Source organism: Sylvia atricapilla, chromosome 1 (genome assembly GCF_009819655.1).
Source record: "Sylvia atricapilla isolate bSylAtr1 chromosome 1, bSylAtr1.pri, whole genome shotgun sequence".
NCBI lineage: Eukaryota > Metazoa > Chordata > Aves > Passeriformes > Sylviidae > Sylvia > Sylvia atricapilla.
Window position 1 is genome coordinate 78037954 of NC_089140.1, and position 25396 is coordinate 78063349.

General features: G+C 36.7%; 1 protein-coding gene across 1 annotated transcript in view; it reads left to right on the forward strand.

Annotated features, from left to right (window-relative positions):
• Nucleotides 1–25396, forward strand: part of RETREG1 (reticulophagy regulator 1) — a 64879-nt gene that overhangs the window by 10383 nt on the left and 29100 nt on the right. Inside the window, 2 exon segments of the mRNA XM_066326364.1 lie at nucleotides 3961–4067; nucleotides 5786–5816. Of these exon segments, the coding sequence (XP_066182461.1) occupies nucleotides 3961–4067; nucleotides 5786–5816 (138 nt within the window).

The following is a 25396-nucleotide window of genomic DNA, read 5'->3' on the forward strand; positions in this document are numbered from 1 at the left end:
TGAAAGAACCGGACAAAAGTCGAGAAGGAGAAGTTACCTTAAGCTACTTTTCTATCTTTAGGTTCACCATCATGCAGCTGAAGAATTTCCACTTTTAATAGTGGAAGTTGTCAAGTTTTGATTCTTACTTGTGCAGTTTAGAATCCTTTCGCTACAGCTGCAGTATAACCAGGCCCTGAAACAGGAACCTTCAAGTTCTAAGGTCTGCATCTTACTGAAAAATATTTGCCAACCACTTATAATAGCCTAAAAGAGTCACAGAATGAAAATACTATTCAAGTTGGTAGGGGCTTCATGAGGTCTCTAGTACGATTTGCAACTCAAAATTAAATCAGTACTTAGTTCAGATCAGATTGCTAAGGGTTTTGTCTTCACAGCCAACAAAGTTGGAAATTCCACAACCTTTGTGGACAACCACTGCTTAATTATCCATTGATATCGGTCCTATTGTATTTCACAAAAATAGCTTCTCAGTCTTCCACAGCGGAGTTCAGTGGCAGGCTTGGCTCCATCACACTTACATTCTTCCTACATAGAAGAAGGTAGGTTGGAAGGACAGTTGGAGATCAGCTAGTCTGGCTTGCTCCAGTGAGCTCCAGTTGGAGCCCATTGCTCGGGTTCTCACACAATTAAGCTTTTGAGAGGCCTGCTCCATAGTGGTGTGCCACCTGCTTAGCACCTCCAGTAGCTCTTCCACTTGAGTGCTCTGACCAGAGGACATCCATGACAGCGAGGCCACTGTTGCCATCAGTGCAGGGGCAGGCATTTCTTGCAGCTTCAAGGCTACGTGGCCATATCCACCCCTGGGGCTGTGTCTGAGTGAGGGCCTCTCCTCTGCAGGGAGTGCCTGTTTCAGCCAGTCACAGGGACTGAGTCCTGGGCACCTCATGACTGGGTTTTTTTGCAGTCCTGCACTGCCTACAGCAGAATTTCTTGTGCCCTTGTTGTGCAAGCTGTCCTGTTAACTGCTGAAGTGGATATGTGGAGTGCATAATTCTGTACTTTGTTTTAACCTTTGCTTTCTTTACCCCCCATTCCCTTTAAAAAACATTCACAAAATACTGCAGAATTCAACCATCTTAGTTATGTCTCTAGTAATGGTTTTTACTTTCATACCACTTGAGAAGAAATTAAACAGTTTGAGCTTAAATCTGTTTTGTTTATTGCTTAAAAAAGAGAGTGTGTTCAGTAAGCTTCTCTCACATAGCATTCTTCTACAAAACAGGAGTGCAGTACATGAAGATGTCATTCAGGAGCTTTTCATTCTTGTCAGATACGTGTGTTAGAAATGCTTAAGAGTAAACTCTGTTATTTTTCTTTAAAAAGAAGGGGGGAAAATGCCCTAATCACAGAAACTGTTAGTCTGGTTGCTATGCATCATGTTGATAATTCCTAGAAGAATTTTGAATCCTGACAGTGATAGCATAGTAAATGTTTTTTCAGATCCCAACATGCAGAACTAACCTTTTGATATGCTTATGATAGATATATGCCAAAAAAGTATGAGGAGACCTTATCAGCTTTTCACCTGAAGGGCTTCAAGGACACAGATCTTTGCCATATGGCTTACAAACAGTTTTCTAATCTGTGTTGCTCTGGCACCTGAGGGCTGACACAAGCTGGCTGTGAGTAAATTTACAAGGCATGGTCTTTTGTGCAAACATCACAGTCTAGGTAAAGAGCTAATAATGTTAAAGCATGAGAAAGTTCAGTCAGCACAATTCCAAGTTCTTTAAATAAGTGAAGAATCCTTGTTTGGTGACTACATTAGCTGCTTCAAGTAGATTACAGTTTTTTTCCTCAAACATTGGAGCAGAGAGACTTGCAGTATCGAGAAGGTGGAAGCATCTTTCAGCGAGGATGCTACCTTGTTAATCCTTGTTTGCTAATCCTAGTCCGCATTAGTGCAATTGTTTTTAACAGCAGGTGACAGCTGTGATTGCAGTGAAACTAACAGTATGGTTTAGTTGAGAGCATAAAGTAGGTCAAACATGTTCTGTGTATTCTTTGAAAGATATACTAAGCCTTCTTAGTAAGCATCTGATCTTTTCTTGAAAAGCTAGTAAAATGTGTGTATACGTAGACACATGCACACACTTGTATATAAATTTTGGTATTGATGTATGTATTTGAGACCATCAAAGAGTGGCCAATGGCAATTGCTCTGTCGGGGCGTATAAACATTCGTGCACAAGCACCATGAAGACCTTAATAGAACAGATATGGTATTAAGCCCAAACAATTTAAAGGTCTGCATTTCTTACAAACTTCTGCTTCCTAGAGGTTGCATGAAAAACTATTCATTTGATTTTTTTATACAGCATCAGATCTCTCCCCCCAGCCCATTATCAATAAAGTAAGTAGGCTAAACAAAGTCTTCTTTGCAGTGGAAAGAACACTTAACACTAAAACACAAAGATTTTTAATGCTGAATAATATTACCAAGAAAAATAGTAGAACAACATGATTCATTATTACGAGTTTTGATTTATTGAGCTATGATTGGGCAGTTTTGATATAGGTTGCCATGTAAAATTTTTTCTCTACACTTCTCTGTTGGTTTCCTTGAGCTGGCTGAAGTATATAAAGGTGCTGATGTTATATATTTATTTTATAGAATAGTCTTATAATTCAAATTCTCTATAGATATAAAACCCCTTTATATTTGGATAAAACCTTTAGAGTGAGCTTATGTGTTTGCATTGGAATTCCTGTACTAGTCTGCTCAGGGTGATTGGTGTTACGAGTTAGTGTTAAATGTGAAAATTAGCGGCCAGGACATTTTCTTTAATGCAGTCTTTCTTTTTGAGGTTTTTAAATACTACTGATGCAGTTTGCTACTACAGCGGCATGTTCTGAGCTTGTTAGAAATATTGTGAAGTCAATTGTCTTTCTAAAAAATCCAAGTGTGCTGCTGACAGGGTGTCTCTTGGCTTCCTGCACTGGCCATGTTTGCCACTATTTTCACTCCCCTTTCCCCTCTTTCTTGCAGAAAAGCTCTGCAGCAGAAACAGGATAGCCAGCTGCCCTGTTTTCAAATTGAGGTTTCTTGACAACATCCCAGCTTTATATAATTTTGTTTCTGTTAGTATTCTCATTTGATCCACTGCTCTGGACTGTGGCTTCTTACTGGGTTTGGCTAACTTCAAATTTTAAAGTCAATTGCTTTTACTTAGAAAAATTAACTTGTTCACTATTTCTATTCAGGCCTCTGATTTAAAGTGCTCAAAACCAGTTGTTAAAATACTTCAACATTTTTATTTAGTTAGTTGAATTTTAATTCTTTTTACCTCACACCCTCTTTTGGTGAGTTAGGATATTTGCCAGTAAAACAGATAGAAGAGCTAATCTCCAAACACACCTGGATAGCAAAGTCAGCAGTGCATGAGATTATAATTCATACTTTCTGAGTCGAGGTCTGTTTGACTTGACTAGATATGTTCTAAAAATTATGTAATTAAAAACAAAATTCATGAAAGCTTGTTATGAAGACAAGTTCTAGTGTTATGCTCAGATGTTACCTCACCTTTGTGTTTGAAAGAAAGATTTGTATAAAAGTCTTGCTTAAACATAGGCTCTAGGAAACAAAATAAAATTTTTAACCTTTTCTTTGTGCATTGTGCCAAGACAATTAATTTTAATGAAGCCACAGTTAATTTAAAAGTAGTATCTTCTATGCAATAATTAAAATATTTTTTCTTTATTTTCCTCTGTGCTTAAATAAAAGTATGGACAAAAATCTACTACAAACTCAGTGTTTACTCTTTGTATCTTTAAATGCCATGCTTGGAGCTCTCAATATTTTCTTCTCATGAAAATGTGGGGAAAATCTGAAATCAATTATTGCAATCTGAATCTATTTCTTCCTATTTATTTTCAGTATTAGTAGCAGCTGTCAATTTTTGCATTCTTCCAATGAATTTTAAAGTATTCAACTTTTATTTCTTCTTGACATTTTAGGTTTGTTGCATTGACCCCTTGGAGAGTGTATCATCTGACTTCCCTTATAATACTTGGGGTGTTAATTCTTCAGATAATGAAGGATTTGGTATTCTCAAAGATAAAGGGTAAGTGTACTGATAGAGTTCCATGCTTAAACACCTGCAATTTGGAGCATGGTAGTTCATTCCTAAGGCCATGCCAATATTATGATTATTGTAAAAGCATCAGCTAATTTTAGAGAGTGACAGTAGGTCTGTGATGGTCTTTTGCTATTTTCAATGAAGTTTTGCTATCTTTTTTAGGAAGGAGATTTCTTTTAGCATTTAGATGAGTGTAGTTCTTATGAGTGGACAGTCATTTTTGTTTCTTAACTGCTAGGTCTGAAAATGCATTCTTTGCTAAAATACAAGCTTTTCCTAAACATTCTTCTTTCCTAAACATACTTCTTCTGATATTAATCATGTAATATTTGAAAATTCAGGGACCACACATGTAAATCAGTGAAATTTGTAAATAGATAGGGAAATCACCTATCTTAACACAGTATGTTCTTTTTACTTTGTGTAGCATTTAGTTTCCAGTGTGTATAAAATCTTATGTGAATACAACCAATTTTGAAAGGGATTTTGAGTTTGTTGACTGATGTAGTGTTTTGGTTTTTATGGGTTTTTTTCCCAATTCCTGTCCTGTATTTCATTACCATGTTGAAAATTCTTTGACAAAATGCTCATCCTAAATTTTAATTTTCATTGCTGTGAAGTTTTTTTTTTTCAAGATCCTTATTTTGCCTTTTGTTTGTTGTTAAATCTCATGCAAAGTTTGAAAAACCATCTAAACATAGTGCAAAAGCAGGAAATGGGTGTCAGAGAAGCATGGTATTCCTCTGTGATGTACTAACACCTCATTTCTGACTGCCAAAGCCCATTGTTCCCTGCTAAGTTACAGCAGGTATTTGCTACCTTTTCTGAAGTATCATTTACTGTCATTCCCCTTTCTGGGAGTCTTGGTTACCATTATGTTTCCTGCTTAAGCCCAGAGGCCAACTTATAAAGCTAAGCAGAATTTGATTTTTTTTAAGCTTTGTGCTGTATAAATCACCACAAACATCAAACACCTTGCTAGCTGGAAGGCAATGATTTAGGTAAATTCTCTCCTACCTGTAATTAATATTTTTTGTAGTGACCAAATCCAAGATTTACCACTCTCATGTTCGCGTGATTATTTAACCATTCATTTTAGAGATGAGGCTAGGAAGACCTCTGTTTCCTAGCCTATAGAATAATTTTTTACTGTAGTAAACTAATTTATTTTACTATCGCCTTTGATGCCATTGTAGACAGATTTCAGGAAAAATCGGGCTCTCTAAGTAATACTGCAGGAGTCTAGTAGTAATTAATAGAAATCAATGAAGTGCCACACCAAAAAGCAGAAAAAATTCTTCTCAGTATAACACATCTGTGTAGCTGCTTCACACTTCCAGCCAGCCACTAGATGGCAAGACTATTACAGATTCATGGGGAATGTGGAGTGGTTGTCAGTGTATAGAAGTAAAGGGAATGTTGATGTAAAAGTTGTGTTGAGTATCATCTTCATGACACCCTTCCGTGTAGAAATGTAGCCATAGAAGATCTGGACTTTTTCCATTTATGATTTTAACTGTATGTTAAGTTTACAGAAAGGAATTAAAAAATGGTTACTGTAAGATACTATAGATTTCCTGTTTGACTGATACAGAGAATTCCTTGGTCATTTTGTCCCAATTCTGAACATGCTCTATGAATAAAAATAAAAATTCTTTCTGATTTAGTGCATTGTGTTTCATCTTACATTCCTACAATTGCAGGTGCGCAGCTTTGGAGGACCATCACTGGCAAGTAGGTATTTTATTTTTAATGCATAGTTGTTACTTTTTATAGTTTGCCTGGATTTTTTTAAAATTCTGTTTTCCTCTAATAAATTGCTGAATTATTTTGATCTTAAAATATTTTCTGAGTTTACTACTGCTTGTTGATAATTTTTAATAAATTCTTCTGATTTGAGTTAAAGTATAGAGTAATGTATCAGAATATTTCTACAAATGCTTTTTCTTGCACTATGATTACCACGTTTTATGGGAATTAATGCTTTCTTTGAAAAGCAGAATAATACTTTGGTAAAAGAGGTAGCTTCTGGAACTTCATTATACCAGTGCTGCTGACTAGAAGTAGGTAAGCTTGCTGGGGTTTCTCTTCTAATCAACACAAGTAATTGATCATTATAATTGCCAATAAATATTAGTTGATATCCATACAAATAGAAATTAATAATTTTGAAGCTTGTTGATGTGCCTTTGACCTGTCTTAGGCAGGTGTTTATGTCGTATTAGTGTAGAGTATATAATTTATTTAATTTGTTGGCAGTTGTCCTGGTTCCAGGCAGGACAAGGTTAATTTTTGCAGTACCCAGAAGGGGCATGGCCAGGACCCAGAGGTCATTCTCTACCACACATCCTCTATTTTCCAGGGATGGGGGAAGGAGTTCCTTCCAGGTCACATAGTGTGGCAGCACAGTCAGGTGTGGCCAGAGGTCTATGCATGGCATGTGAATCATTCACCTGGCATGCACACTCTGATATTGTTGCTGTTACTGTTTGTTGTTCTTTCTCGTTGCTGTTTCCCGTAAACTGTTTTTATTTCAATCCGTGATCTTTATCTTTTATATCTCCAGTTCTCCTGTCCAGCCCTCCTCAGGGGAAGGGGTAATGAGGGAGTGAACAAGCAGTGTATGGTTTGGAGTGTTTCAGTGGGAACACTGAATTGAGGAACATCATTCCTTAACCACAGCAGCAGTATAATCAGTGTCTAAACGATTTGCAGACATATATTTTCAGAAGAAAAGGTTGCATATTTAAGGCATTATTCTTCTAAACAGACCACCAGGATTTATTATATATCTGACATAATTTGAAATCATATCCACTGCTACACTATTGCATTATAGCCTGACACTGAAGAAACAGTAACGCAGAGTTGAAAAAGGGAAGATGTCAGGTTTTGTTCTCTTTCTAGAGACAGATACCAGTGTCGTAGCAGTTACAGAAACAGTTCAGATGTGCAGCTCCTGTTTCGTTTCATACCTCTAAACTTCCACAGGTATGAAATCTCTTCAGACTTTCCTAGAAGCATGAAATGGAGCGATATGGAAACGATGACAGCTTAGTTCATGAACTGAGCAAAGTAAAATGCTTCTTTTACCATAGCTGATGCTACTTCTTGTATCTGCGTAGAGTGGCAGTGCTTCAAAAATGTTAATTGTGAAGCTATTGCTGTGGCACAGTAGATTAGTGGGATTTATGTTTAATTTCTTCCATAAAATTTACTGTCTTTTGAGGTTTGGAATCTGACTTTACCTGTCTGTTTACACTTTGGGAGAGGAAGGCAAAGAAAGTAAAATTTCCTGTGAAGTGAAAGGAAACATAGGTTTTTGACTGCCTTTTGTTTCCATGAAAAATAATTCTGCAGTCTGATACATTTTTTTTTCCTCTTATTCCCCAGTTTGTCAGGTCCCCAAACCAGAACAGTTGATTTTAATGAAGACTATAAATAGTACTTTAAATTTCTTGGATTCAGGTTTTCAGTTTTCAGAATCCTGGATTTGATTTGCTGTTCTGTGGGGAGACAATGCAGAGAATGGAAAAGAGAATTTGATGAGCTCACCATATCTCATGCCCTTGGGTAATATAATACAAGCATTGTATGTGTCCATCTAGCCCAGCATCTTCTCTCTGAAGGGATCCAGCCAGGAGAAGCATGACCTTAGGTAATGTCCTGCATTAAAGCAGGATAAGCTTGCAAGGTTCTCCTGGTGTGCTTTCCCTGCTGCTTCCAGTTGAACTTTAGCCCCACCCCAAGCTCTTCTAGGTGGACCTTCCCTGAATTTGTCTTGTTGCTTTTGTTACAAACTTCTGCTGTTGGCAGCATCCTGTAGCACAGAGATCCACAGCTGAACCCCATGCTTTGTGAGCAGTCTTCTGTTTGCTTACCGCTCTATAATAGTTTGCAAGCTTTTCCTACATTTTTTCATGGAAGAAATACTGAGCAATTACTCTCTATTAGTATTCTCCTGCAAGCTGTGACTTTTATAAACTTCTGTCCTGTCCTGTTCTCTTCAGTTCACAACTGCTTAATTGTTCCTAAAATACAGGTTATCTGAGTTTTGATGTCTTCATTGTGCTTTTCTCCATTTTTCTTCCATTTCTGTCCTCCTTTATACTGGGGGGACAGAATTACAAATAGCATTCAGAGAGATCTTTGGACTATATATTGTCCCTTTCTTCATAATAAATCCCAAAATGTCATAGGGGTTTTTTTTTTAACCTCTACTGAGCCCTGAGATGATGTTTTCATGGATATATAATCATTTCAAAGTAATGTCCTGAGTAGTAAAGATCAGTTTATAGCCCATGTGACTTTAAGAGCTTTTGTAGTTTTTTTCTCTTTGAATTTCATTCACATTTCATCTGCCTTTTTGCAAGAAATCATGTGATACTTGATGGAATTCTGCTGTTTCTTGCAACCGATCACTGCCTTTACCAGAATAATTCCTCTCATTTCTCATGGCTTCTCAGGCTCCATAAAAGCACTTGATGAGAGACTTTGTTGAAAGCCTTCTCAAGAAATCCAGGTGATTTTTTGTGGACATCAGTGTTCATCTGAAAGCAGGTTCACTTTTTGAAAGGACAGAAGGTTTGTGATATGATGTCCTTTACAGCTTACTTTAGGATAGGCATGCATGTCCTTTGTTAGTTTTCATGACAGTTTGCACAGAGCAGAGATGAGTGTTTAGTGGTTTGCATTTCTCTGGCTCTTGTGTACCTTCCCTAAAAATAGATATTGCTTTAGACACTTCACAGTCCTCTGCCTTAAGGCAGCTTTAAGAGATGCTGTTTAACATAAATGAAATTTCAGCTGTTGCACTCAACCTTTCATTTATAGCTTTTATACATTCACATAAAGACTTTGCATTTGTTTGCAGCGTGGGTGGGTTTTTCTTTTTCTGAATGCTAATATAAATCTGCCTGTTGATTGTTTTGAAACTGAAAGAACTGCTGTAAGATGTTGAGGCTGCATGCATGGTTCTTTTTCATTTTACTCAAAATTAAATATGAAAAACTATTTTCATGTTATCATATATGACCAAGACATGCCAAGTGTATCCAGCAGAGAATCACCTGCTCTAAAGTAACTTATAGAGAAAAAATGTGGCAAACCTGTGATACTTTTAGGGAGAGACAATGCCTATTCTAGTAAATGCCCATTCTAATAAATTAAGTATTTTTATGATTTTTCTTTGACATCATGGCCCTACAGCCCCAGATCCATAGTTTGTAACTGCCTTAAAGTCCATGCAGAATGGCTGTGTGCAGGCAGGAAAGGATTTATGGTCTGTGCCAACTTTGAGACTCCTTTGGATTGTTTTGGCAAGTGCTAGTTGGCATCTGCCAGAAATGTGCTAAGAGCTATTTTAGTGGTTTAACTGCAGAACTGACCAATTGTAATGCGTGACAGAATTGCCACACATAGTTTGGTTTGTCAAAACAGATGTAAATAGAAAGTACAAAAAATTATCTGAATAGACTCATTTCCTGCCCTACCTTTTTGTTATATGATTCTGGTTTTGAAAATTAGTATCAGTCAGTCACTATCACAGTAGGATGTTTCATGAATGGTGGCACCGATTTCTGGTGAGTTCTATAGTGAAATGGTAAACTCTTGGTAGCTGGAGGGTGAATTACTGCTTGTGGCTGTTTTGAAACTTGCATTTTTTCAACATTCATGTGCATTGTGTATTTTGTTTGATGCATGTATATTCAAAGTATTAGAGATTGAAGTACTTCAATGAAAATGCTGTTAATTCATGTCACTTGTTTTTGGTCCTCCTTCATCTTTGTTGAGCACTGCTGACTAGTCAAAGCAAGCATAGCCTCACTTTTTAATTGCCATAAATTAAATGCAAAATGCTTGCTGTCTCACATGTAAAATATGTCTATGTAAGAAGACCTGTGATTGTATTTCTAATGGAATCATTTAGGACTATTTTAAGTTTAAAATTTCAAACTGAATATAAATTGAAACTTCCTTATGGAAGTAGCACTTTTTTTTTTTTTTTTTTTTTTTAATCTGGTTCTCTTTCTAAGGAACTATTGTCCCAGTATCTTGTCTTTTTTTAAAAATGAACAGCTGTTAAAGGTGTACTGTGCAAAAGGTCACTTGTTAAATTATTCTTCCTTATTATAAAGCTGTATTTTTTTTCTATCCTAGTGAGATTTCTTTGAAATCTGGTGCTTCTCTAGTCAGTAGATGTATTAGAATATCCATAGGAATTGCAGCACACCTTCACTTCTTGAATGGTCAAACTTAAGAAGGTCAAATTAATACTAAAGCAAAATTATTCTTTTATAGCAAGCCTAAAAACCCTTAGTTGCAGCCTGAGAAGGGGCTAAGCAGCAGTCCTTTTAAGTGGCCATCAGAGAGTGACTGAACAGAATAAGCCAGAAGGAAAGGTATTAATGCTCTGAAGACCAGCAGCTCTGCATAGCTTGTTGTCAGTCCCCTGTTATGTTTTATCATTTTCTCAAATCAAAGCTACTGACTTCTGAGAAGAGCCTTGTCTGACCAGTCGTGGCTGCCTACTGCACTAATAGCCGCTTCAGCCACCCAGACTGCAGTAGGTGTGCAGTACTTATTGTATTATTATACATTGAATGTTTTGCATACAATTCTTTGTGCTACAAAAATAAATCCTGAAAGGGTTCTCCTGGCCTTGGAGGTTAAAAGAAAGTTTTTTTTATTCTCAAAGCACATGGTCTCCTCTGCTTGCAAGAGGAGGGAAAAGTAAGCAAGTGCAGCACCATGAGCAGCATGTCACATCCACTGCTGCTCATATAATCAGGTCAGTGATGATTTGGAATTCCGTAAGAGAAAACAGTAACATTTACAAGAGAAAAAGGACACTTCTTGGTTGAAGCTTTTAACTGGCAGCTGTCTTTATTGAAGCACTTTAGGACTTGGTGTTGAAAACCAGGGGTTAATATTGAAGCGCTCTTGAAGCTCTGTAGTTAGCTAACAGAGATATTTCTGAAATAATAGCCTGCACTGATAGGAGGTTACAAACAGACACACAGAGGTTATTTTCTAAGCCCAGGACATTCCTGTTCCTCACCACCTCCCTCCTTCAGTCCCTTCTTTGTGAATTCCTTTTATGAGAGTTAGTAGTGGTGATACTTGTGGACTCCCAGAGCCATTAAAGTTGCTGCCCACTTCAGGCGAGTGTTACTGTTTGGTAGGTAACAACATCCATTACTGGGTCAGCTGATGTGACAGAACAGCTTCAAATTCAGGTCTTAGCTTTTCCAGACTTGAATTCATCTTTTGAGCTACACTGATTTCACACTTGCATCAGCCCAGCTCATAGACATTTGCATGCATTACAATAGTCAGTGTGTTCTGAAGAACAATATTCTGTGCTAGCACCATTCAGAGCTTGACAGACTTCACGTAATGCATGGCTATTTGGCTTCTTTCCAAGAAGAAGCAGCAAAAGTCTTTTTAACCTAATCATAACTCCATAATGCACTTGTGCAAAATTATTCCTAATATGTCACTGAGAGCAATGAAAAAAGTCTTCATATATATGAGAGAGTTGCTCCTTTCATCTAATTACCATGCTTTGTTTATTATGTCAGAGACTTTACATGCCTCTGATTTGCATATGTTATACCTTCTGGGTTTGCTTAAGACAATCTGCAAGTCATGTGCCTAAATATTTCTGACGTAGTCTGCTTAATCTAATTTCATGGTCAATGGAGAAAGATTTTAAATACTTCATGAGATATATATCCTGATCTATCTCTTCCCAAACAAATGTCTGTAGGCTGGTCAGGTATATTGCATCTTAATGGTGACTGTTTGTTTCCCTTGTATATATACATGAAGCCTACGGTGGTGAGACAAGTGAGGGCATTTACAACCCTTGTGTCATTGCTCCCTGTTGATTTGAAGGCCTGTCTGTTTTGGAGATGCCACTCACTGCTGCTTCTGGCTACAAAAAGAAGCTGATTCTTGCCACAACACATGGGAATACCAATCTACAGCAGTAACAACTGCAGGGCACTGAGACTTGATTTATTTACCTCTTAGTGTCCATAAATTTCTCTGAAATGAGTCTCAGGCACCTTATGATTGTTTATTCAGATCACTCTTGAGACACCAAGGATTATGTTGCTGTACTGTATCTCAAAATAAAAGTCCTGTCCTTCAGGGTGTTGCAAAGAGATTTCTTTGCAGATGAGTGGATTAGGAGTAATAAGAGGTCTTCTTCCATTAGGAACTCCAACAAGATCAAGGCTGTAGCAGAAGTGTTTCTGTTCTACCCTTGTTAATCCATTTCCTTGATGTTATAGATAGGAACAAATGTAAGCCAAGGGCAGTCATGTGGGCCAGTCAGTACCAAAACACGGCACCATCAGTTCCAGTTTGTTGCGCAGTCTCTTTGTCTTGCTTTGGTCATCCAGACTGGATCCATTCCTCACATAGCCCTACACAACTGCATGAAATCTGGTAACAGACTGAACAAAATGCTTCCTTGTGGACCTACAGCAAGGCAGAGGGCAGAATATAGTATAACAGATAAATAGATACAGATAGGCTCCAGAGAGCAAATAATTACTTCTTCAGTGATTTCTATGTAATCCAAAGGGATCTTCAGTACTCAGACTTCCAGCCTTGGTATTTCGTAGTGGTTGTTGTTCTGTTCATTTCGGCTCATACATTCATATGAGTTTGTGTTGGAAGATATATATGGCTGGATTACATACCTCAAACAATTCTGCTTCAAATATGGTTCCCTCAAATGTTCTTAATATATAAGAGCTGTTTCAGTCCTTCAGGAATTGGATGCAAATTGTGAAAAGCAAATGGAAATTGAATTTTATTTGCAGCTTAAACCTGTACTTTTTCAGTAGCCACTGTACTGTTCAAATACCAGATTGTAATTGTCCTTTGTTTTATGTAATGTGTTGCCACAACTCAGATAGGCAGCAGTATGTGTGTGGGGCTTTCTAAAGGCACTTTACACATGAATTGTCAAATCTTCTGCAGATTGCAGAAAGAATTATCTACACTGCAAAAATCTCTCAGTGCTTCTTCTTTTTTTTTTTTTTTTTTTTTTTTTTTTTTTTTTTTTTTTTTTTTTAAATATTGTGGGACCTTATTCCTGCTTTCTGGCTAGTTATTTCCAAATAGTTCGCTAACTTTCGAAGTAATGTATTCTGCTGGGTTTGTTTGTTTTATAATGATACATGATAAATCAACATACTGGTAAAGTTTCTTCATACAGGAGCAAAAACTAATACTCCAGTGGATATGCTGTAACTTTGGCAAAAGTGTCACACAGTCTGTTTAATAAAAAACGAAAAATAAAATAATTTTAATAAAATTTAATATTTTTTTAATAAAAAAATAAATAAAAACTGTTTAATACCTTTTTCTATATAGTTACAGGAAAAGGTTGGTGGTTGGTTGGTTCTTTTATGTTTGTTTGTTTAAGGGGAGGGGAAATGAGGGATGTTGCACAGCATTTGTAGGTATCATGTATCTCACTGGTAGAAATAGTTGGCTTGTTACTTTTCTTATATTTTCCAGAAATAATATGTAGTGCATATAACCAATTTCTTCTCCCATTGAGGGGCTTGCAGACTTTTGAAGTCAGGCCTACTTTCTGTGGTTCTCTAGTAATTTGGTTATAACTAGCTCAGTTCTGATTCAGCCATCACAAGGCATTTTCCTCTCTTCCTTGTCACCAGAAACTCAACTCACGTTTTATTGTAGAGGGTGCACAGAAGAGATGAGGGGAAAATGTTGGAATTGTCCCATTCCTTTACAATTAGCAAACAAATACTGCATTCCTCTTTCTGTAAGCCTTACTTACCTTAAGCTATTAGCTATTAGCTAAGCATAAAGGCCGAACATTATCTTGGCTGCAAGAAAAGCAACTTCTGAAGAAGTAAGGGCAGGAACAGAAGACCAGAAGAATTGTACTGGGGCAGCTTTAGCTGTTTTATACAAGGATATATTCTAACCCAGTTATGTGTTCAGAAACTGTCATTATTTGTGTGTGAGTATCTGTATTGCTCTGAGCATGATGCTCCAACTGAGCAATATCAGTAAACACTTACCAGTATCATGTAAAAGACATGACTTGTGCTGTGTATGGTAAATGTCTTGTAAATGCATTTCAGGCATAGATTTTTTTTAAGACTTGTAAACAACTCAAGTAGAAACATTTTCCTTTTCCACTACACTTCTTGTTTAACAAGTTGTTCCTATTTTGTATTTATGCACCTGGCTTCTCAAATATAGCATGTTCCTGATGAGTTCTGTAGTTGATTTTGTGCCATTTCCCAGTCTGAGCTCCTACAGATTTTGAGTCCTAATTCTGTCCTTTGCAGTGTCTGCCACTCCTCCTGGGATATTGCAACTCACTCATCTGAAGGATAAAGGCAAATACTGAACAAAAATGTTAAGGACATACCAGTCCCATATAACCAGGCACATCTAATACCCTCCCCTTACCCTTTGGTATAGCTTTTCAATTAAGTGTGAAGTTATGGGGATTGCATATATGCTGTATTTTTGCAGTTTGCTTTTAAGTGTCATACAGCAGAATTTCAAAAGCATTGTATCGGTTGAGATATATGCTTCCATTTTTTCTTCTTACACAGGACAGGCTGTGTACTTTTTAAAAAGAAAAGTGTATTCATTTTACATTTATACTGAATAATCCTTCTTGATTCCTTTAACAGCTTCTTAGCTTTGTTACTAACTTGCTCAGTATCTTTCTAAAATCCAAGTGAGAGCAGTTGATCTAAAATTGCTTGGATAGCCCTTTTTGTTCCCTAGTTCTATTTCATAAACTGTAATTCCTACAGAAAGGTATTTTACCTCTACTTATTTGTCCCGCAGTCCTGTCCTTTCCTCTACCCCACAGGCTAGTTGTAATCAAAATTATCCAGAATTATTTTAAATTTTTAGTTCTATTTAGAGAGCTCTGAAAGTATCCTGTATTTTTTATTTTGGAGTTGCAGTACTGACATACTGAGGAATCAACTGGAAGACTACTGTTGTGTACCTCTGGGAAATGTTTTTCTTCTGTTCCAGTAACAAAAGTGTTCTTACACAAATATTTAATCAAAATTTTAAGATTGAAAAGAACACCTCACATCGTCTGATTTGACAGTTGTTTTTTGGTCTTGCTAATCTCACAAACAGGTGATTTCAGTTATAATTTCTAAGCATATTGTTTGAAAGCTTTTTAGGGGGTGGGTGAGTTCTGTTTGTATCTTCTCAGGGAAAAAGAAGTACTATTCCTTTATTAAACCAGAAGTATTAATTTCATTAAAGAACTCAAGGCAAATTCAAGTGGAAGCTTCAAAAAAGATCCTTATGCCTAGCACTGTGGTTGGACTGGATGATCTTGAAAGCCTTTTCCAACCTAAATGATTCTGTGATTTTAACAGTTTGCCTCCATGGTGGAAAAAAAAGTTCATCTGGGTACTGTGAAATGTGTATTCTTAGTATATTTAAATAAACTAAGTTTGAAATACTTCTTTTTAAAATGTTTTAATATTTTGTTCAAATGAAGTCATTTAATCCATGATTAAATATGTGAAATAAATACCTGATATAAGCACAATCTGTGCAAACTGCAGAGTGTACTGCATCCTGTGCAAAAGTGGCTCAATGATTAGTTTCCTTTGTTACACATCAGTAAAAATTAGGTGCTACACTGAGTTGGAAAATGTGGTCATAGTCTGTGGTGATGGGAGGATAGATATACAGCCTTTGTTTGTCATTTTTTGTTTAAACATAGGGCATTTTTTCTTCAGCAGTTTTCAACACATAGTAAAGCCAGCTCTAGTCCATGTTTGACATTCTGAAGTATGGAGCTGCAGTCACTGTTCAGTTATTTGTGAGAGTTTTGCTTCTGGATCCACTCTGTCTAAAATGCAGTTCTGTTAAAGCTGTCTGTGAGCACAGGCAGGTGGATTTGCCCCTTGTGCACAGCCTAAGAGCTGCTAATTCTGAGATGACCCAGTTCTGACATGTTCACTGGCATGTCATGTGCCACCCGTATTGTCATCACTGAGGAAAAACTGCAACCTCCTCACTGCTGCCTGCCATCGTCTCAGCTTTCTCACATCTTTTTTTTTTTTTTTTTTTTTTTTTTTTTTTTTTTTTTTTCACTGTGTTTGTTGTAGTGGTAGAATGTTTATTTTGATCACAGCACTAACCAAACACTAGGTAGAAGATACGCAGAATTTAAGGTATTTGGTTTTTTTTTTTTTAATTTCAGCTTTTTTTCTAGCAGTTTCAAATTAAAAGGACTTCGTAAAGCTGATGAAGTTGAAGGGAAAGTTATAAAGCAAATACAGAAAATTGCACAGAGGGTGGTGAGGGGACAAATGAACCAGAGATTCACAAGGAGAAAATTGCTAAAACAGTGTTACTCTGAAGCTCTCCTGTGCCACTCATCCCTTTCTCAGCTTTGTGCTTTCTCAGTAAGCAGTGCTTAGATCTACTCTTCCATCTTAGACAAGAGCAAGTATGGCAGCTGCTGCATTTGAATTTATAGACTTATACGGTGTGGTTGCCTGCTGTTTGGCAAGTTTTCCCAGCTTTCAGCAAGGGAGTTTGGAAGTGTCCTTCACTTTTTAATACTTTCATATTTCTTACTTATACAGCAATATTGACACCAGTATTTTTAACCAACTGAGCTAAATCTTTAAAAATCTTAATTACAGGAAAACAAATCATACTATCTTCCGTTTTGAGATGCGGGCCACACTTTGGTTATACAATGAAAGCTACAAGCTTCTCTTAAAATACTTGCCTAATCCCATCTTCATGGGTTGACTTATGTTGTGAACACCTCTGAAGAGAAAATCTAGCTGAAAAACTGCAGAGGAATTGTACTGTTACCATCCATCTCAGATTACTTTTTCTGTTTTCAGGGACCCATTGTGAAGCAAGCAATTAATCTTGTTGTGGGGTGGAACACTCCCACAGAGAGTATCAAATGAATTAAAAGGGGCTATATCTGGTTACCTCCTGAATCAAATGAAATTATGTTTTCTGGCTATTCTTGAGCAGGTCAGCTTTTTCATGCTAACCATAGCATCTATTATTCTTTCCCTATTTTTTTTTTCCAAAGCTGCTTGGAAATTGTCAGTACTGGCAGGCACACTTACGTATTGTGGTCAATTCTGAATATTGCTGCACTTTCAGTATAAATACTTTGCTTTGGTTTTGTTTTCATTTGGTTTGGGTTTTTAAAACTTGTTTCTATTTACAAATTGTTATTATAAATAGAATGTTTCAGCAGCAAGGTGTTGAAGGATACACTCTTAATTTGGCTGCCAGCCTAAATGGCATTACAGGAAAACCTGTCCAGGGATGTGATTGATGGACATCCTGTCAATAAGAAAGTGAAACTTGGAATCGAGTGTATGTGGTAGAAAGTGACAAAGACCCTTCTTATCTTAAATAAAAATTTTTCCATTTGAAGGATCCAAGAGGCTTGGACATAGTCTTACAAAATGTCAGCCAAAAAGTAATGTCATGTACTTCAACTCACGTGTTGAACTTACTAGGTTTAAGTTACAAGAACTGCCTCTTGAAGGGTGGCAACAGCCTTCCCAACTGGCTCAGACAGGGAAAGGAGATGGATTGGATTCAGTCACATAATTTTTAACAGAACAACTGGTCACTGCCTCTGTCAGATCTCACCCTGAATATTTATCCTAATCCATAAAGATTTATGAAGAAAGATTCCATATTCTGGGATTTTCTAATTTTTGGTTGAACTCCATATGTCTTGAAATTTGTGGTTGTGACTGTGCAGAAGGAGCTTCATATCAATACAATAGAACTGACACTGTTATTGACTGGAGCGCAATCTTTAATTCCTTATTTGCAAGTGGAGTTACTGTATGCCAAGGCTTTGCAGACAGCACGAACTGGAATAAGTCAATTCCTTGTAAAGGACATCTGTTTTCTAGGGCAATCCACTGAGTTAGCAAGGCTATCTCTTCTAGTTCAAAGACTTCAAAGAGCTTAGGTAGACTTAGTAAGATGTCTAGACAGTCGGACCTTAGCTGCACGTTGTTGTAAGTTTGAATTTGTTAACAGTCAATAGTACTTTTTTAGAGTACCAAGGCGCAAAGCCTTGCTAAACAGAACAGAAACCTGACATACAGTTGAGACATCCTTTTTCTAACTTTTTAGGCTTACACCATAAAATAAATGTAACTACTGCCTAGTCCAGAAGCAGTCTGATTGCTACAGAGCTGCTGGATATGTTTGCCCACCTCGGAGATTTGTTTTGCTTGCAAATGTGATGTTGCTATTTTTTCACATTTTTTCTGTATTTTAAAATGTACATTATTATATCCATCAAATTGCATCAAATTAGTGCCTAAACTAGCAGAATATTGTTGCAACAAGTACCAGACAGATCACAAAGAAAGGATGACTGCATTTTTGATGAGCGTAAGAGTGTGAATGGAACAACAGACCTCAAATTGCTCATCAGGAGAGAAGCTCACAAAGCTGACCTTTTCAAAGGATAGAGAGTAAATTTAAGTGAAAAGAGTAATGTTAAAATGGTCATGTCCTGTGTGCTGTGTTTGTTCCAGTGCACATGTAATATTCTTGCCATCAGTGTTTTTATTCTATTCTTACCACTTTCCATTTTAACAGTTGAACAACTGTGAGAGATAACTTGCAATCCTGAAGTCATTTGACTTGTCATCTTAAAGGGTATTTATAAACTATAACATTCAGAGAGCTCCCAGTGTTACCTTAAATAGAGAGACTCCTTTTAGGATTAAAAAGAAAATTGGACTAATTCATTTTGGAATGGCTTTTCTTAAATATAAGTCTAATAATGGTTGATTAAAAACTCCATAAAAATGGGTAGCAAGCTTAACCATATTCTGTATTTTTATATTATCACTAAATCCTGCGTGAAAAGCTAATGGAATGGCTTATGCTGAGGATGTGAAAAAGATGTTTTTCTCCTGCAAATACAAATAGCTTTTATCCTCTTAATATTGGCCAATATTAACTGTTTCCTGTAGGCAGAAATGCTGCTTTTGCTATTTTTTTTTAGAAGAGTAGGGTATGTTCCGGACAAACCACAAAAGAAAAGTGCTGGTCTCCCAACAGCCTATTGAGTTAACTTCTGTCAAGTTTTCAAATTCTAAGCAATTTTTAAAGGATAATGGAAATCTGAAGATAAGAAGAAAGAAAAAGAAGCAAGCAATTTTGATTAATTTGAGAACTTGATAGAAAAAGCAAGAAACATTTGTGATTAATGAAACAAGGTATTTAGAAATATATACTAGTTATTGATATAGAGGGAACGGGACATCCTTGCTTAGAATATTTAGAATGGGATAGTCAAGAGAAAGATCAGAAGTAGAGTAGTTGGGTACTTTCTGTAGTAGTCAGGTTTTGACCTTTAATTGCATCTCGTTTGCTAAATGCAAGCATTAGATTACAAAACACATGATGGAAATAATTTATAGGGTACACAAGAACATATAGTTTTAGTTGGAGGTTTTTTTCTGTTGTTTTTTTTAATGCTGCAGACATCTGGGTGGTTGTAACATGTGAGGGTGTGCTTCCCAGCCCAGCCTCTGATTAGTCACTAATTTAGTAAGGAATGTCCTGGCATGGTTTTGTTGAACCATGTGAGCCTATCAGCAGAGTAACATACTATATTCTTTTAGGTGTTTCAACATACAGTTGAGTAAAACAGCTCAGCTGGTCTGAAACAAACTCTGTGGTATTGCTTCCTAGTCTCCTTTTCCTCACTTATTTCTTACTGACATGTTGCATGTTTACTTACTAAAGTATATTTCGTGTTTTAAACATTTTAAATTAATATTTCAAATGTTTTATAGTCTAAACAACACTGAAGATAAATTCTAGACAACTATAAGTATTTTTTTTTTTGCACTAAAGAAAACAGAAAGTAACATATGCTCATATTCTGCGTGTTCTGCAAGTTTCCACACTCAATGAATACAGATGATCAGACATATTAAGGTAACCTGTTTAATTAAAATTTTCAGAGATAAATATTTCCTGTAGCACAAAACCACATTCTCCCAAGTCAACCTGTATCCTATGGCCACAGCAGCATATGACACACATTTCCTTTCTCTTAGATTTTCCCTGGCTCCTCTTTCAGAAGTTCAGCGTTTTTTTACCAAGTGCTTGGATTAGGAGTATGATTAATAGATCACTGATGTAGTTGTAGCCATTGAGGTTACTGTAGGTCAGTTCACAGAGAGAGGTAGTGCTTAGGAGAATTTCACAGTAAATAAATAAATATCGGCTATTAGTGCTGGATCTATTCTGACAAATGTACATACTCATAAGAGATTTGAAAAGGCAGTGAATAGTGGGATGGCCTGGTACCAAATTATTCGAGAAAATTGAGACAAGGATCAACTATGAAGGATTTCAGAAGATCCTTACAGGGTTCTCTCAGTAAAATAGCATCTGAAATTCAGTATAGATAACTGTGAAGTTATGAAGAAATACCAGTACTGAATTCACATATAAAATAATAATGTCTGAATGTGAGTGTAGCCACTCATGAATAAGATGTGGTCTCACAAAATTAGCATTGAACAGCAGACTGAATCTACCATTAAGCATCAGTAAAAAAGACATGCAGGGAAAAAGCAGTGACAATCATATGCCACTCTTGTAAATCTATTGTATGTCCAAATCCTGAATACTCTGTGCCGGACTGATCTGCTACCTTCCAGAAAACAGTACAGGAGAAAAAATAATCCAGAGCACAGCAACAAGGTAGATCAAATACACAGAGCTATTTCCTTATGAAGAACAAGTAAATGAGGTAGGACTTTTGAAAAGAGAAAATTAATAATTAAGGAGAAATACAGTAGAGGTCTCTCAAAATACCACACAGAACTTACTTTTGGAATGAGGAGGGCATCAAAATAGCAGGCAGAAAGCTGAGGAGAAATAAAAATATATAATAAGTTTCAGAAATCCTTGACACATGATTGTTGTGAATATTTGAACTATAGATGGATTTTAAATATAAATCACAGGACTTTTTTAATTGAAAAGTAATCAAAGGCTTTTAAATTAAAAAAAATGACCACCTCTGACTTTGGAAGTCGCCAAGCTTCAGACAGTTGGAAGCTCTGTTGTATTTTATGGAGCTATCATTATGTATTTTCTCATATTTTTATTCTGTTGGTTAGGTATCCCCAGGTATTCAGTTTTGACAGTCATTAAAGACAGGGCACAGGACTAGATGGGCCTTTGGCAGACGCAGTCTAGCTGGTCTTGGTAATACAAGCACTGACTTTTTATTCAGTTAAGTGACACAGAAAGACTGAAATAAATGTAACTATTTATATCTGCATTTGTATATAAATTGTATATAAACGTTAAACTCTGAGAAATCCGAGAAGGGCACGTGAGATAGCTGTTGCTCAATTTTAGATGGAGTGTCTGTTGCTACCACCACATTCCAAGGAAGTTGCAAGGTCAGTGTGTACCTTAACATTGCACATTTCTGCATGTAGGCATGAGATCAGAGTAATATAATTAATCAGAGCAACAATATCTGAGGTTTGCATGTCTGATCTTTAAAAAAATACTGTTCTAAACATGTCTCGCTTGCCTTAGAACACAAACTGAGATGTGTCTGAACAATTACTGCATGAAGTTCTCATGTCAGGGCTGTACAGAAACAAACAGTTTCCATTGTGTTCACCATACTCAGACAATTTTCTTAGAATGTTTACCGTGACAACTTCTGTCCTAACTGATTAGCTAATCAGATATAATTTTTTATAAGTGAAGTCTCAAAGTGTTGGAATTCAGCTGGAAACTCAATGTGATGATACACAGAAATAGAAGTTTCTGAAAACGACGCATAAGTAGAAGGTTTTTGCTAAAGTTTCAAATACTTTGCTCAAAATCCTTGCAGATGTACCTTGGAGAATACTTATTTCTTCAATCAGTAATCAAACCCAAAACATGTTGAAGAGGTGGGTTTGGTTGGTTGGTTGGTTGGGTTTTTTTGTTTGGTTTGGTTTGGTTTTTTGGTTTCTTTTTTTAACAAATAATTTTACTGGAAATTATCTTTTGGGGCTTTCTTAGTCACTGAAAGGAGGTGGAAAGCAGTGCAGGTTACCTCAAAATCAGTTGAAAAATTATGTATTTAAAGTGCTCTGAATGTTTCCCAAAAAAATATTTTGGGAGTTGGGGGCTTTTTGGTGGGTTTATTTTGGGGTTTTTTTAGATTTAGTTTTGTTTGGGGTTTTTTGTGGTTTGTTTGTCGGGTTTTTAATATGAAAAAAACACCTCACTGAATTAAAGTAAAAGTCTGAGTAGAGAGGGTTTTTTCCCACCCTCCTACTTCCCTTCTTTATAGGAACATCTATAGGGACATCCAGGGAGATGGGTTCAATGATCTTTATTCAAGATTCTAAATGGAACATCAAAAGCTGTGATAAAATATTGCGCGTTTTACAGACCTATAGATATGTATGAATTTATATATAAGTAACTTCTAAATTGAAAGCTTAATTTTTCAATCTTCTAGCCACAAATTGTACTTTCAAAATGTACTTCGTACAGCTTAATAAAAAGATGCTTTATACATCTTTTGATGTCCATTTAAAAATGAGGGAAAAGGAAGTTTTAGCAATGATAAGGATGGCTGTCATGCTGTACAATACAAATGGTTTATACTTGTGTTCTAAACCACCTTATGAAATGCACTGAATTTAAGCAAAAAGTAACAGTAAAGGAGTAGGGACTGGCAAATTTGTCTTTGGGACAAAAGCCTAGCTAACTGAAGTTAGTTTTGTCATCCCAGCAGTTCTGTCAGCCCCTCAGCAGAATGTCATGTCTCCTGTCATCCTCTCCGGGCAGAGTGAAGGTTATCAGCTGCTCTGCCCTTCTGGCTGAGTGCTCTGGCAGCGCTCGCCTGGCCAGCTCGGGGGATTCCTCTCAGTCACAACTCAGCAGGTGCCCTTGCTGACAAATGGGTTAAGCTGCGGGTCCTCATTGATCATCCTCCTTCATCCAAACCCTTCTTGACTCCTGCTGGCCCAGGCGCCATTTGACTGTAGTTTTTTGGGCGTAGGTGTGGCTGTGGGAGAACGCTGAGTTCTCTCATGCAGTCTTGGCTGCCCTTTTGCCTTTTCTGTGGAGCTGTGTGGTGTTACATTGGCCTACTATTGCTTTAAATTTGCAGATGTTTCACGGAGGGCTGGATATTAAAAGTGCAGAATGGTTTGGTTTGACAAGTATTCACTTTAGAGAAGCTCTGTGAAGAAATTGGTTTACCCAGTCACTTCAGGATAGGTAGCTTTGTTTTAATCAGTGCACTCAGAATTAACCATCTTACCCAGCTTCTAATTGTCTATGTGTATTAATTGCCATTGTGTGAAACACACTGTTGCTTTGTATAATGTATTTCTTCCTGCTGCTTCTCATTATTTACTATCTTACCCTTCTGTGTTGTCACAAGTGATACTATGTAGAACTATTTTCTTTAAGTTTTGGTGTTAGCATTTAAGTTTGTCTGCTTTCTCTCTTCAGTGGTAGTGCTATAATGTCAGGTCAAAATGTAATATGAACTGTTAGTTCTTCTGTATGTTTTTTTTGAACCAGCTGGTTGATCAGTGTACACAAATACATGCCTTCCAAAGTGGCATGCACTTTGACATTTTCTCCCTGAATTTAATTTGTAAATAATTTAATTTTGCTTATATAAGGGTAATGTTACTGGTTTTCTTATAGTATATCAGAATTGCTAACTTGCTGTTAAAAGTGTTGGAGTTGGAAAGTAGCACACAGATGTAGCATACAGATTACCTGTTTCTCCATCACATGAAATTATGGCCTTGAAACTGAGTCATGTTAGTAACAATTTAATAATCTTTTCTTTTGCTGCAGTTTTACAAGCTACCACACTGAGACTGAAGAAAGACAATTGTAATGAAAAAAAGCTCTTTAAAGGGAGAGATATGATTGTAATTTTACCATTGGACATGTAAACACTGGAGAGTTCATATCTTGTCACATAGTAAGCAAACAAATAGATAGGTTGATGTTAGTAAGTTGATAAATTTGCAGTCATTTAGTCATCTGTCTCACTTCACTACACAGGCATTGAAAAAGGCTTAAGGAATCAAAATGAATCATACCTACTATGAAAATGTTTGGGTAGCAATTCTGAATATTAATCAAAACGTTGCCTCTTTGTGCTGGGACAGAAGAATAGGGTCGGTGTCAATGAAAATGATGAATGATATACAACTGTGTGCTGTGCTTACACTATAATGCACTTGGAAGTCCTGCAGTTATTCATCCTTAAGCTTCTGAGGTCTAATTCAGAACTGGTGACCTGGACTTGGATCTAGTTATGGTTTGCAATTGCATTAATCTCTCTCTGGAGGGATTTTCTTATGCTGCACCAAAGAAGAAATTACATGATTAGGTGGAAAACTGGTTCCTATCCTCACATTCGTAGGATGATTGCAGCATTGAAGTAATGATAGGTCATCTAAGCAAACTGTGAGGATACCAGCAACATCTTTTAGACATAGGTGCTCTCAGTATGTGGTCTGAGTATCTTGCTGTATGGTCTGCCTTTCACATAGTTCATCTTTTTGTCAGTAGGAAAAGAAAACAACTGCTGAGAAGAAACAGATTCAGAGCGCTACAAACCAGGAGACAGGGAATGGACAGATGGGCAGGTTTCAGAATCTTGAGTAGCATGTATGCCTAGGGAACAAAAATGCGTTTTAATGTGACTTGACTGAATTACAGATCATGAGATGAACTCGTGCCTTTGTAGAAATTTGGTATAATAAATCACATAATTTCATGAAACAATATGTAAAAAGGCTTCTTGAAAATTTTGAAAAAATACTGTTATCTTTAGAAATGGTTGAGATCATTGCTAGGTGGGTTTGGGTTTTTTGTTTAGTCCTTTTTTTTTTTTTTTTTATTTTTTTACCTCCAAATATTTGTTTCTTTTATAGCTGTTTAACAAGATTCCATGGCAAAAAAGTCACAGAGCAGTTGAGATTTTCACCCTTAGTGGTAAGATCTACCTTCCTGTCTCCAGCTCCTCTCTGTTTGTCACACAAATCCAGCATGATCTGTCATATTTGTGAAGAGCAAGATTTGTTAACTTCATGTGACTGAAATGTAATAATCTGCTTCCAAAACTGCAGTTGAAGTGTCTCTTACTTCCTTTAACTCCTCTTTCTGCTTGTGTTTGAAACTTGGAAATAGTGTCATGCACCAGGGAACATTATTATGCGTGCTTTGTGGGAAACACTAAA